The 15,266-nt window shown below is 34.9% G+C and overlaps 2 protein-coding genes across 5 annotated transcripts in view; both read right to left on the bottom strand.

Moving 5' to 3' along the window:
* The window catches only part of LOC118733213 (zinc finger protein 84-like), a 5,018-nt gene extending 1,477 nt beyond the window's left edge, over positions 1–3,541 (bottom strand). Inside the window, exons 1-4 of one of the 3 annotated variants that reach the window (XM_036462522.1) lie at positions 2,241–3,540; positions 1,912–2,180; positions 816–1,320; positions 8–747 (exon numbers count right to left, since the gene is read on the bottom strand). In XM_036462522.1, the coding sequence (XP_036318415.1) occupies positions 8–747; positions 816–1,320; positions 1,912–2,180; positions 2,241–2,400 (1,674 nt within the window). In that variant the 5' untranslated portion in view covers positions 2,401–3,540. Of the gene's footprint in view, positions 1–7; positions 748–815; positions 1,321–1,911 lie in introns of all 3 variants that reach the window. The other 2 variants (XM_036462521.1, XM_036462520.1) reach the window with 2 other exon arrangements.
* A 346-nt stretch (positions 3,542–3,887) lies between these two features.
* Positions 3,888–5,796, bottom strand: LOC118733212 (zinc finger protein 2 homolog). Of its 2 annotated transcripts, none has more exons than XM_036462518.1 (2): positions 5,328–5,796; positions 3,888–5,264 (listed from the first exon to the last, which is right to left on the bottom strand). In XM_036462518.1, exons 1-2 carry the CDS (start codon positions 5,751–5,753, stop codon positions 3,903–3,905), a joined length of 1,788 nt encoding a protein of 595 aa, XP_036318411.1. In that variant the 5' UTR covers positions 5,754–5,796; the 3' UTR covers positions 3,888–3,902. The 2 variants fall into 2 exon arrangements, with proteins under 2 accessions (XP_036318411.1, XP_036318412.1); XM_036462519.1 differs by having other exon boundaries at positions 3,888–5,240.
* Positions 5,797–15,266: the final 9,470 nt, after the last annotated feature.

Here is a 15,266-nt window from a genome sequence, read left to right as displayed (position 1 = left end):
AAAAAAACGCTCCAAGCCGATTATCCGTACAGGATTCCGCTTCCATTGCTGGCTCTCCAAGACTATCGCCAGCATCTTGATACGTATCATAATCACTCGGCTCCAACTCGCCATGCAACTCATCTTCGGTATGTGACTGCTTATGTGCGCCGAGATCTTCAATTGAAAAGAAACCACGACCACAAGCATTACAGAGATGGGGCTTATCACCTTGATGTCGCCTTTCATGATTTATTAGATTTTTTCTCGTGATAAATCTTGCAGAGCAGAACGAACATATATGTTTGCGCAAAGTCTTGTCATGGTTCTTCATATGCGATTTTAGTCCTTCCACCTGCGCAAAACGTTTGTCGCATACCTCGCAATTGAAGGGACGTTCGCCGGTGTGCAAGCGTTCATGCGAGATCTGCGAATTGCGTGTGGAAAAACGTTTCTGGCAGTAACTGCACGGAAACCGACGTTGGCCCTCGTGCACAACTCGTACATGTCGGGATATTGCATTCTTGTGACTAAATTCCTGTGGACAAATGCTACACTTGAATTTCTCTAAATTAGATTGGTGTGTGCGCATGTGAATTTGCAATTCTGTACTTGTAACTTTTCCTACGCCACATTCTGTGCATATATGATTCTTGATTTGAGCATGCCGTTTCAGATGTTCGGACAAAGCGCGCTTTGAACTATACTGCTTGAAGCACTGTTGACAAATTATTTCGCTATTGAATTGCAGTCCACTCCGGAACGAGGCTAAAATATAGAAACGTTAGTTATAACAGTGATTTGACTATATAAAAAAGCAAACCAAAATCTCTTACTTGTGTCATTCATTTGCGAGGTATTACTAAACTTAAAAACTGCATCATACATATGATGCGATTGAATATGCGTATGCAGTTGATCGTAGCGGGTGTAGGCTTTTTGGCATTCCAAACAAAGAAATGGTTTTTCGTGTCCTTCATGTACTCCGCGAATGTGGGCGTCCAGGTAAACCTGTTTATACACGTATTTATCACAGCGTGGGCATTTAAGAGATTTTTTGTTGCGGTCGCGTATTTTACGAGAGCTAGAGTAGGTGCGATCCTCGTCATCAGCATCATCGCTAATCGAATTATAAGTTTTGTCTAATGCATTATTATCGTTAAATAGTGAGTTTTCTTTTTTCTCGTATTCCAAATCGATTTCGGTTTTGATGATCACATCAGTCGAATTTTCAGAAATATCGTTTGGCAGAATCATTTCAGAATGATTATCTGGCTTATAATAATCAAGAGGCTCTTTCTTAATTAGATTTTCTCTTAGAGGAGCAAGTTCAGGTAGGAGCTGAAAATTAACACATGGGACATAAATACATATACGTATGTATGTATAATTAAACGCGTTTTTATACTATGATAATGAGGAGTGCTATTTATTACACAAGCCGTTAAATATGATTTGCAATTGTAATAATTTTTATATATACATAAATGGGGTAGCCACATCATAACAAAGATTCCACTCGCTTCCGGAAGCAAGTTTAAGTGCTACAATTATACGAGCAGGTTTTGCAATTCACTTCCGAGTAAATTTCAATCTAATCGCTTTGAATTCAAATTCCAAGGGTTGTAATTCACTCGGAAATGAATTGCAGAACCTGCCTGATAGATCCGGAAGGATTCACGCTTTTTGCATTTTATCTGGCTTGTAATGGCATATTAAAATTGAAAACAAAAGATTTAAGAAGTTTCAGATAATAGGGACTAATGCCGCGAATTCATCAAGTTTTGTTTTTCGTGAATTCTACAAAAATTCTTCAAGCTCTAGTAGGCTATTACTGTCGCATGTGTTGTGAACGTGTGGGGCTCAAAGTAATTCGAATTCAGTGATGGTCATTTCGTAGACCTCAAGAAAAACGGACCAGATTTTTCTTACCAGTTGGTCGTCGTCATCATGTATGTTTTGGTAGCTTCTTTCGATACTAAACTTTTCTATTATGCCTTCCTTGTCTTCATTCGGCTGAAGATGATATGCTTCATCTGGTGCCTTAGTCAATTCATCATCTAAACTGTTTACAATTTTATATAGGACTTCTGCCGAATTAATTGCCAAATGACGGAACTCTTGAAAATCAATCATCTTGTCATAGCACAGTTGACAGAGGCTCCGCGGATAAACATCCTCATTGTCCGTTTCCGAAAATTCTAAAGATGTAAATAGTACGAACAATTTTTGTAACTCTGGCAGCAAACTTAGATTATAACTATATATGGAATCAGAATCATTATCCTTGTCATAGTCGTTAGCATTCAGCAGTTCCAGGCTAGTGGGCGATGACTCCCGCTCACGTCTGCGGCGCTTTTGCAAGCTTTTCAAGCAAGTGCGACAAAATTCTTGTAAATTATTGCGCGATAGTTGATTCATGGTATCATAAAATCTTATTTTTTGGTTTCACAATTTTTTTTTAATAATATCCTGGCAATATACAAAATTTAATCGATTTTCGCTGATTTTCACCGAATGTATTTTTTTGTGTCAAATTTGACATTGAAACGGTGCTGCCACATGCCTTCATTATTGCAACAGCTGCCATATGGTAGATTTATTTGATTTATCTTTAACTGTCAAATTATCTATGCCGAAAGGAACCAGTCAACCAGCCAGACTCATTTCCGGCTATTTTGGTGTCATAAATTCCGAGATAAATAAATGAACAAAGTTCGCGTAGAAGTGAAAGGAATTCTGAGACTTCTGACTCTAAAATGAGTCCGAATGTTTATAGGGTACCGTTACTTCTTTTTATATGTTGTGTAAAAATTTCATAGCAGTGTTGATTACCAATATTTCACAACAACAAAACATGTATTAATTTTTACTATGGAAGTAAATCGTTACCTTAATTCACAAATACCCTAATCAACACTTTTTTCGAAACTGCGTTTTTCACAGATTTTTGTACGATGTATTGAAATACACTTTGAATAGAAATTTAAAGTGTTAGTACCAAAAACAGCGAAATTACATGCCACTCTTTAAAAAGACCCACCTGTTCTTGGTACTACATGTTTTTATAAAGTTTTTCGCTTCTCCTGTAAAATGAAAAATATTGTAGGTTAGGCTGCCTTTACACGGGTCGATTTCTGCCGACTGGAAAATCCACCAGTCAAAACACCTACATTTTACGGTTGCATTGCCAATTACTCTGCTCGATTTTGGTTGAACGACAAAAATCGACACGTCTTAAGGCAGCTTTAGGTCCTTTGTGAAGTAAGGTACCGATATGTAAATTTAAAACTTTAAACCCGTTTTTCTCGAGTTTCACTGTTGAGTTACGACATTATTGAAGTAAATGAGCAATATGTAGTTTAACAAATATATAAGATATATACAGGCCGACTCTGATTAGAAACTCCCTGGGAGTTTTCTCTCTTTTCTCTTTCCTCCTATTATGGATAAAAATTTCGAGGATTTTTTATATTAAATGGCGGAGTTGAGCTGTCAAAAAAGTGTCAATCACCTTTTTTGAAGTTCGAATTTCCTCCTCCCAAATTTTTGAGGTAACAAATTCCCGGAGAACAAACTCCCCGGGAGTATTAACAATTGTGCTGATAATGTACATACATACTTATAAATTCGAAGCTTATTTCGTCTGATTACTCCTGTTAAAACCTGGGTTAGTTGTTACGAAACACCTTTTCTGTCGACTAACAAGACACTTCGACGGTGTGAATACCCCTTATCCATCACCATCAATGTACAAGTTACTATTCCTCAAGTTTGAAGTTTTACATAAGCAAAAAAGTGTGTAATAGTGCAAAAATCTTTTAAAATTTATTTACACTTATCTCTCGCTTTTTAAGATGTACCATTATACTATGCAATTGACTCCACCAAGTCCGTTTTACTATTAATTTTTGCATCAAACTTTATATTTCGGAATCCACAATGCCTTCCAGAAACGCTACTGGGGTTTCTTTGATTGGCTGTTTAATGGACTTTGTGGAATTTTCTCCGTTATGGCTTCTCATATGAGCGCGCAATGCCACTGACTGAATGAAACGTTTTCCACACATATCACAACCGTAAGGTTTTTCGCCGGTATGCCGCATTTCATGATGTTTCCAAGTGGCTTGTTTTCCGAAACTTTTATCACAATAGCTACACATGTAAGGCCGTAACCTTAGGTGGACAATGCGGTCATGCAAACGCAAATTCCCTGAATTGTTAAATACACTAGCACACTTCGAACAGGGCCATTGCCTCTCTTTCGTATGATAATTAATATGTGTATGTAATTCATTTTTTGTGGTTTTCCTCACGCCACAATGAGGGCATATGAAGTTTTTTATGCCAGCATGCCGCAATTGATGATCTCTAAAAGTTCTTCTGTTTTTATATCGTTTGCCACATTCGTCACATTTGTGTGGATACTGCTCCATGGGTAAATGCTTATAGCGATGTTCTATTAATTTTGAATTGGTTGGAAATGTCTTTCCGCAGTCCTCACAAACCAATGATTTTGGTTTACGATTCGCAATAGCCGGGTTGTGCTTGAGCCGATAGTGCATTTTGCAAGAGGCTTCTCGATTAAAAAATTTACCGCACCCTTCGACAGGGCAGATGAATGTCAGCTCAACAGGTCGTGGTCCGTGGACATCGCGCACATGACGGCGGAAATGGTTTCCGTTATTGAAGCTACGGCCACAATCCTTGCACAGAAATGGTTTGAGGCCTTGGTGGGTGCGCAAGTGAGCCTCTAAATTTTCCGAAGTAACACAACGTCGAGGACATTGTTCACACTGAAATTTGGCGGCGCCTCCACCAATGCCAATTTGGCTTTGTTTAACGGATTTGGCCTCAGAGAACTTCTTACTTTTTGTTGGCTTTTTCTTTTTATGGGAAGCTTTCCTTTTTATATTCTTGCCGCTCTTACTCCTTTCATTTGTCGACAATTTTGCAGATGTATCAGAATGGTCATCACTAAATTTTTCGCAGTTTGTGTTATATTCTTTATCCTGCGATTGTTCAGAAATAACTATGTCCGTTAGTCTACCTTCATCGGATTGCAGATCTGGGCTTTCTCGGCAAATCTCTAAATATTCTAATGAATCATCATAATTTCTGGAGTACGATGCAATCGATAAAAATTCCTTTGCATTTAGTTTTATATCGCTTATGTCGATCTCAACTTCATCAAAATTTTCAGTTATATCTTTTTTGATAACCTTTGGGGATTCCGTAGGCTCTTCTGGAATTTGTAAGACCTGCGAATAGCGGAAATTATGTACCTACAATTAAAATCTTCAGGATAGTTTTAGTGGGATGCTTTAAAAGGCGATGCCTTCCATTACCGTGTTTTCTAAGCAGCTTTGAAGTTTTCTTCGTCTTCTGGTTGGGCTTATTACTTCACATAACTCGCTCATTTCAACACATGTATCTCTATTTTCCGGTTTAATTTCCCTTCCGCGATAACTTGCTTGGACAAGTGGATCCCGGTTGGATTCTTTCAGAATATGGGTCAAGATGAAAAGCGACTCGGCACTTTTACAGCAAAAATCGTAAAAACTTTGCAATTTTTCATAACAAGAATAGCATATAAATTCAGGCAATTCAACCTCATCCTCATAAGCCATTGCGGTGCAGGCCATTAACAGTTTTTCAAGGTCCTCACTATCATGTAGGCTATACTTTTCACCCAATGGTGATGACTTCTCCCCGAATTCCTGGAGACATGTACGACATACGGAGTGGATATTCTCAATTATTATATCCTCCATTTTTGCCCACAATTTTTAACAAAACAATTCGGGACTAGACCTTGAAAACTATCGATGGCACTATCGGTAGTATCGATGCTTTTGACTATCGAAAACATCGATGGTTTTGTAATGACTATCGATAGCTTTCACTCCTATATACATTAGCCAGCGGCATACATATTTCAGAGCGCAGGTGCTGCTTGAAGCCAAAAATTGTTTATAAACTTTAATTCCTTAACAAAAATATCGACATACTTAAGCAATTCTGATCTCATTTTCAATAAAAGTTATGTTTAAGTTTTGGAATTTTTTCATCAAAACTATCGATAGTGCTACCGATAGTGTCGACATTTTCGATAGTATCGATACTGTCAAGGTTTGTGACTATCGACTATGGCCACGACCATCGATAGTTCACCAGCTCTATTCGGGCCCTGTCACACGTTCAGTAATTATCCGATATTTGTATCGCGATCCATATTGATGGATTGATGGATAGCGCATGAATGCTACATGTTCAATATATATCGCGTAAGTATTTGCGTAATTTTTGTGCTCAACGCTTATTATGACACAAAAAAATATTTTTATTTTATACGAATACATTCCACAATTATTTTCCAATCATAATTCAAATTTTTTTCAATTTGTTTTGAAAGGTTTTAAGCACCAATAACGAAGGCATAGCGAATAGGTTTTCGATGTTCGCATTATGAGAGTACAAGATGTACTGACGAAATGTATGGATCGCGTTTTGAAAGTGCTACACGTTCAATATTTATTGACGGTATTGTGATCCGCGCTCTGGATTCAAATTCTTCAAATTTTTTAGAAATTTTGCGATATGGATCACGATCTATCAATATTGTGCGCTACACCGTCAATAAATATCGCGAGACTTACTGCCGTCCCTAAATTGGAGCGCTAAGCGTTGCGTTATCCATTTGGGCAATTCACAAGGTGTTGTGAAGTTATATTTTCCTAACAAAAGTTGTGTTAAAACACGACGGTTGTGAACACCTGTTACGATTATTTATTATATCTCAGCACTTAACCTCACATAACACCGAATAAACATAGGTTGCAGAGTTGTATCGTCATGTGTTATTTTTCTTCACAAAACAATAACAACATTTTTACAACTGTCATGAAATATCATGACTTCACGACAAATACGACACCTTGTGAATTGCCCAATTGTCAAACAGTGTCATCGCGGGCTATACCCAAATCAACGCGTCGTAATTTTTGACGTTTTCTCAGGTCCTCTCGTTTTTATTCTTATTTCCTCTTTCACTTTTTTGTCCTTTCTCTTTCTCTTCGTCTTCTGCATCCAACTTCAGCACGTAACGCCCTGTCAAAAATGAAAATTCCATTTGCTCGGCGTTAGCGCCGCGTTATTGTGGGATGCTTCATACAAATTGTATGGGCATGAGGATTTTTGACAGTTGCTTGGCGCTTGACGCGCCAATTTAGTGATGGCAGTTAGACCGTGTGTCATGACCCTTCGCGACTACATAAAATTGCCGATGGAATAAAAAATAATTGTTTTTGGTAGGTTTCACACTGGAACATTTCTACGACGAGAACACTATTTGCGGCAAGAGAGGCAGTGCGGTGAGGTTGCTTGCTGTCTCCACAGGCAAAAGTTTTTATCTTGATAATGTTATCAGGCAAAATTTTGCCCATGGAGATCGCATATTGCTTTTGGCAAGCAATAATTATCAGAGCTTTTGTCTTGATAAATATTGCCAGCAATTTAGAACTTTGATAGCTACGTTTTCATTTGCGGGATACCTTCGTGGAGACTACGCTATTGATATTTCAATATAAAAGCAAAAATTGAGCTGTTTTCTATTAAAATATTATTACTTGCTTGGATGTGAAATAGCATATTTTTTAAATTCTTATAGTGATGAAATCCGGCAGAAATAGCCTCTTACAAAATGCCCACGCATAAATATTGCCTCTGATAAATTTTTTGCCAGGCAATAAAAATGACAATTGGTAGGCAAAAATTTTTGCCTGTGGAAACGGGCCGTAAAGTTTTTCAGAAAGTGGTTCCAGCTTCTACCCCGCATTAAAGTGGCAGTTCTGCTGCAGCGCACTAAAACTGAAATTAGTCAAGAACGGAAACCAACCGGTACGTTAACCCGAGTCTGCTGACACGATCTGTCTTAACAGAGCGCCATGTAAATGAAAATTAAACACCGCAGAATTTTACTGTAGTTGTAGCCCATAGCGCAGAAATCTGCGGAATTTAGATTTTTCCGCGTCAGCCGATTTCTTCCTTCTATAGATGGTTGTCACTTCGTCAGTTTTGCAGGTAAGAAAAGAAAAGTTATAAGTTCCTATTCAAAATACGTTTAAGATATTTGAAATTTACTATTGAATATTATTAGCCCTATTGCGAGTGTCGATTAGTAGTAGATAAACGACTCTTAAGGCTCTGTTATACATACTTGGCATTGCTTGAGTGTTGTCACATAAGGAATCTGTTAAATGAGCTTCGCGTGTAAGCGGTTACTCAACGCACAGCATTACATACGTAGAAGTCTGTTGGTTTTTGATTTCTACGTAAAAATGGTATAGCAGTGCATGCAATGCCAAGTATGCATAACAGAGCCTTTATTCGATTATCGCTTGTTCATGGTACTGTGAATGTCGATTTCTCGTTCAACAAGCGACTGTGAATAGTTTTTTTATCGCTCATTTTTCTACAACTGTTTGTTTGTAGAAGGATTAGCGACTATAAACTAATAACACGCTCTTATTGAGCGAGAAAACGACTTTGAAAATACCACGGATAATCGATAATCGACTAACAGTCTTTTATCTACTACTAGTCGACACTCGCAATAGGGGTGTATTGCACGAAAAACTGTAGTTGAAAAGGTAAGTTTATGAAAAGACATTGATGAGTGGCAATACTGTAGTAAGCAACACTGAGGGCTCCAGTAATCAACAAAATTATACTTATATTATACGCAGAATTGCGCAGACTGCGTTTAAGTATACGTTCTGCGTTCTTGACTAATTTCAGCTTAAAACATGAGCAATTACAAAAATGTCTGCACATCAATTTCAAGCGCAAAGTCACAAATACATTCAAACCAGGACATTACAGTTTTCTATACGGATGCGATTATTTCTGATATAATTCGGACACTTAGGGGATTCCCTTAAAATCGTAAAGTCATTGTTTTGTAGTATTTTCCATAAACTGCCGCCATCTTGTCTCTATCACGCTTGGCTAAAATACAATCAAAAACGCCGAAAATTAGCAGAGAACCTAAGTCAATACCGTTAGTGGATTCATTTCATTCGCGTATTTTCATTTCATTTCATTTTTTTCATTTATTTTCATTATTTTATCATACATTTTAGTATAAAAATTTCTGACCTTCGGCAACACTGAAGTTTGCGAGGTCGTTTGCGCATCAAAATTTGCCTCGTAAATATACGCTCGTAAATAGAGCTCCATACAGATTTTGACAGTTCTTTTACGAGGTTCGTAAATTAACGAGCTTTATAAGGTTTAAGAGGCTTTTACTAGTTTAGCGGAAGACCCCTACTGAAATTACACTATTCGATGTGTTATTTAATACACATTAGGGGTCTTCATCTAAAGTGATAAAAGGATAAATTGCTCAAATTTATCATATTATCCGCATTTTTTCGTGAACGCACCGTGGTAAATAATTGCATAAAAATGTTTATTTTTTAACTTATATGGCTACTTACGTTTTTATTCTTAAGCTGAAGCTCCATAGCAGGTTTTCAGGGCGCGCTCAAGCCCTGAAAGATGCTAAATTTCGAACTTGGTTCAGGCTTTGCAGGCTTTTCAGGCGTCCTCTAACAGCTATTCATTCGAATATTACAATGGCGTAATCGATAACACTTGCCATATTTTAAAGGAATTTTACACAAAGTAAAAGGCAAGTAAATGCAAAAATTATTTATTGTTTGAACATTAATAGGGGTCTTCATCTAAAGTGATAGAGGGATAAATTGCTTAAAATTATCAGTTTATACCATGTTCGGACCGGCAACGAAAACACTTTGAAAACGAGTTTTGGGATTGTGGGCTGAAAGCTGTTCGCACCGGCTGCAAGGCTAAAGCTCCATAACAGGTTTTTCCCACACCGACGAACATGTACGCGAGCTTGCTCGGCTTGCGCAGCATTTTCGTCGTTTGTGGGGCGGTTCACGAAGTCAGCATGCTCGTCGTTTGTGGCATGGTTTCGGAACATTGCGTTCGAAACAAAAACAACAACCTCATTTTGTGTTGATATTGTTGATATTGTAGAATATTTTTAATGAATGTAACACAAAATTCAGGCATTACAACACAAGGAAAAATTATTAATTGTATGAAAACGAATATGAAAGAGGTTAACAAAAGTACTGAATAAACTAAAATGAAATGGTAAAAGAAGTATCACTTTTATCGAACTGGGATTTTTAGTGGATATCTCATTTGTCGGAAAACTCATCCCAAAACTTCTGGGTATTTGTTAACAAAATATTTTCTATAATTTGCTACTAAATCGGTGTACATTTCCCACCAAAATCGCAGGGAAATAGGGGGAATTCCTGTTCGTGTACTGTTTTGGATATTTTTATCTTGTGAGAGAACTGGTGACATTTCGCCGGAATTTTGCTGTTGGATGTTATTTCTGGAGATTTTAAACGAACGCACCTATTGAAGGCCCTACACACGCATTGATTTATCGGCCAACCAGTTGACCAACCTACTTAACGAAATTCCCTACACACGCACCAACCAGGTGGCCGATTTCATTTCAGTAAGAGTTTTTGAACTGTGAACACCACAACACCACCGGTAAACTTTTGAGATACGCCAGGAATGCTTATCATTTTGATGTATTTATTACCGCTACCGCCCCCGTTTTTCACAAATTATACGCAGTTTCACTAGCGAAACGAACCGAAAAACACATGTTAACGTTAATGCTTCTCTAAAAAAACGAAATCGCATTTTAGGTTACCAACTTGTCTACATACAGAGCAACAAGTTGACCAACCTGCCTCGAAAATCAAAAAATTTTGATTTTTCTCCAACCTGAAGGTTTGCCAACTTGCCTACACACGGCTTATTTACCACCAACTTCTAGCGGTTGGTCAACTGGTTGGCCGGTAAATCAATGCGTGTGTAGGAACCATCGTGCAGTTTCATAAATATAAACACTATCAGCTGATTGCCAAAAAATGCCTGAGATCACCTGTTTTTTGGCATGTGCTCTTGTCTTTTACGATTTCTTTCATTTCTATTACAATTTCTTTTATTTCTATTACAATTTATTCAAAATACATTACACACTGAACCAAAAACACACCTACAGCCTGCCAGAAAAAACGGTAAGAAGAGTTACTTTACTTATGAAACTGTACGATGGTAGGAACGCTCTATCTTGAAAATTTTGACAGAAATATGACGTCATAGGAGATTTTGTGTATTCCCTGTGTAATGTGCATACTGATAAATCTCCCTCAGCTCTCTCGACCGGCAAATCTGCGATGACGTCATATTCACGTTACTCTCCCGAATTTCGCATCAATCAGCGCAATCTTGTATTCCATCGGTCTTGACTTTTTTGGATATACTCGTACATAAAGACATACCATATATGTATCAGAAAAGTAGCATTTACATATGGAAATAAATATCGTGCAATAATGCTTTAACATTATTATTCAGCATTTTATAAATGTATGTAGATACGAGTTTATTAGGCTTAACGTAAAAAAATACATTGAGATTTTTATACTAAAATATTATAAATTAATTTATTGATTTTCGATTTAATTAATTACCATTTCATACAGGTTTGGGCTTGTTCTTTATTTAGCACTGGTCAATTAAATACTTAACTTTTAAATATTAACTTTCATCATTGTCGGTGTTTTACTTTTGAACAGTTGCATAAATATTACAGGTAGGTGGTATAAATTTGCATTGTGCTAAATAGTTTTTATTAAAGTAAAAATAATTGAAAAATATATATATTTTTATTTTAATTTTTACTTTTAATGCAAATTTAACTGATTTTTTTTAATAAGGATTTGACGGCCAGATGAGCTCTTCAAATAGAGTTTAGCTAGTAAGCACGGCTAAACTTGCACTAAAAAATTGGCGTTTAATCTCTGATTCAAAAATGTGCTTACGTAGTAACAGATATTTAAATAAAAACAGTCGAAGAGTAGATTCATAGAAAGTAATCGTTCTTATGTTAATGAAATTAATCCAATTATCTAGTCTTTGATTTTAAACAAAATTATGCACGCACATACATACATACGTACATGTGTATATCTATATGTGTTTTAATATGCATAACCAATATTTTTTATATCAGTGACAGACCTTATTTTTGAATTCATTCCTATGTAATTTTCAAGTAGTTATTTTTTAATCTCCAATTAATATTACATTTATGCATAAATTAATCAAGGAAAAATTATTAAATGTAAAACTTAAATTCATATACTATGTTTGTACAATATATATATATATCTTCCACTTTTCTTTTTAATAATATACATATGCGTACATATGTATGTACATACATATATTTATGTAGTAGTGAGCACATAAACATTTTTCCTCTTGCTGTAACATATCGTTCGCTTGCTGGAGCAACGTCATAGTCCAAGAAGGTTTTTTGAGTGAATCATAAAGATAGTTTCATTTTTGAGTAGTGTAAAAAAGTCATATCTATATCTCGCATTTATGCCTTATAAGAAAAAGTATCTAGTTTTTTTAGAAATAAATTTAATTTAAAAATTTTTTTATTTTTTTTTATTTAATTAAAAAATTTATTAATCTGAATATCTTAAGGGATAAGCTTTGAGATAAATTATTAAAAATTAATAATTATTATATAAATAGCTTTGCTCTTTTCTGCTTTTCTTAGTGGATTTTACTGTAAAATAATAGACCAAAGTAAAGAATCAAATTAAGGCTTGATAGTAACCTATTTATTATTTTTAGTTGTAATTTATTTTTATTCAAAGCGAAATACCTGACTAACACCTCAGAACTGTTTTTTTTTTAGATTTTTCATTTTTAAGTTATGACGCTCCGTCCAGCAAAAACCACGATATGTATGTATGTACATATGTATATCATACAAATGTATGTAGTGGATATAATTTAGTAAGTAGTTAAACAAAAGACACATTAATTTATTAGATTTGCATATATTAAAAAATAATAATTTCGCGTCAAAGCACTGTAAGAAAATTCAGTGTCGAATAGTACAAAAACTAAAAATTTTTCGAATAAACTTACATAAGTGATATTAGTTAAATATTAACAAAGAAAAATTAAGCACATTTTATTCATACATCACATTTACGCACTTCTGCCAAACCAACTAAAATCTGCAGCGAATTGCTTGCGCTTAGAACCAAACTTAGAACCAAATATGCTAACAACTAAGATTTAATTTACCGCTGGAGATGGAGAAATTCATATCGAAAATAAATTTTAAATTGTTGATAGCCCGGTTCCTTGTTCAAGTTGCTCCCATAAATTATTTTGTCTAGAGCCCACAGTATTAATTGCTTAATTTCTTCGAAATTTTGGCCACATTCATAAAATTTTGTAATACATATACAGTAATGGGAAAATAAATAGAGACGCGACATTTTAACAAGTTTTGGTAAGTTGTAGTTTGTTTATTATTTTTTTTTATGAAAATATAGCTCACTATCTAACAAAGACCATATAGATCCGAACTTAAAACTTCGTAGAAAAATTAGAAAAATGCGACTAAGTTGCATAAAAATAATCAGTTTTGTAGCCCATTGCATCTTAGTATAATAAAGTATATATAAAGGAAAATATAAAACACCGTCAGCAAAAAACAATAAAATTGCCAATAATCAACGGTAAGTCCTAGCTACTTCAATCTTGCACTTTATTTTACTAGAATTTAATGAGCTACAAAAATTTTCATTTAAGGGTCTGAAGTTTTGATAAACTTTTTCGAATTTTCCTAATTTTTGTATAAAGTTTCAAATTCGGACATATGTATGTATATGTTTTTTTTTTTGATAGTAAACTACCCTAAAATTTAATGGGATACAAAATTGCATACCAAGAATTTATTAAAAAAAAATCTGAATAAGAATTTTTGTGAACATTTGTTGAAATTCGTCGAGCTTTTATAAATCTTGTACAAAGTTTGAAATTTTGTTTTATTTGGTTTTTATTAGATATTGATAAAAAATAATAGAAATAAAGTAAAGTAGCCAAAACTTGTTAAAATGCCGCGTCCATATTTATTTCCCACGCCAGCGTATGTAGTTTGTGTCAAAATTAAATCGCTAAATGCATTAACGAATTATAAAGTATCTTAAATTTATTTGTATAGGTTAAAGAGCACCATAGTAGAACTGTATTGAAATTTGTTTTGGATCTTGCGAAAAAGCGATAGCAAAGAAAAATCAATAACCATTAATTTTAAAATAATTTGTATATGTATGTACATTAGACTGCATCACCAAAAAAAAAAGTTGCGTTTTTTCCGCCGGTATTACAAAATCTTTCCACCAAAATATTTCGGAAAAATAGTTTTGGCCCAGTTATTCAAGTTTTTCGTAAATCAATCTTTGAAAAAAGTAAAAAAAAAAAACAGCACCAAAAATCTCGTTACTACGATTCCGTTGAAACGATTTTTTAAATATTTTTAGGCAATTTTTTAAGCTCAAACCGTTTCGTCATTTGACGGGGTTTTTTTTCAAAAAAATCTTTAAGAAACTATTTTCATTCATAAAAAACTCCATTTTTGGAGGTAGTTTTAAATTGGTCCAGCTTACGTAAATCTTAATATTTTTCCGTAATATTTTGGTGCTAGTCTAAAAATATAATAGATTTTACAATTCCAATGGAAACACAGTACCGATTTTTTATTTTATTTTGTATGGGGAGTGATGCAGTCTAATGTACGTATGTATATGCAGTCTTGCCGTTGAGAATTTTCAGAAAGTCGCAAAAAAGGGGTAAATGTTTTTCTTTACTAGTAAAAGAATAAATCTCAGAATCAAAGTCAAAATCAGATTTACATTTTTTATAAAGTAAAATAAAATAAATAAAATCGATTTGCATTACCTTTAAAAGTTTTAAGTGATGCATTTTTTCGTACCGACAGTAGGAAATATTTTTTAATAGCATGGTTCTGTTAACATTTCCTTAAAAAATCTATGAGAAGGGGCAAAAGTCGCACATAATTTTGGAAAAGGTTCAAAAATTCAAATTTTTAAAAAGTCGGACACCAAAGGGTATTGGTGCTTAAAAAGGGCCAAATTGCTCCTTTAGTCGCCCAACGGCAACACTGCATATATGTGTTGTCTATGTGAGATCAATTTTTATTTAAGTAAACTGCAACTGTACATACTTATGTATGTATGTATTTGTATGAGTGTAGGCAAGTACTTTCAGTTAGGAATTTTTGAATATCAAAGCGATAAGTGCTAATTGGAAGTTAGTAGAATATGTCTGCG

This window comes from Rhagoletis pomonella, unplaced genomic scaffold (assembly GCF_013731165.1).
Source record: "Rhagoletis pomonella isolate Grant_MI unplaced genomic scaffold, Rhpom_1.0 Rhpom_scaffold_00002, whole genome shotgun sequence".
NCBI classification, from domain to species: domain Eukaryota; kingdom Metazoa; phylum Arthropoda; class Insecta; order Diptera; family Tephritidae; genus Rhagoletis; species Rhagoletis pomonella.
The sequence above is the reverse complement of the archived record's forward strand: the minus strand, read 5'-3'. Positions and strand labels throughout refer to the sequence as shown.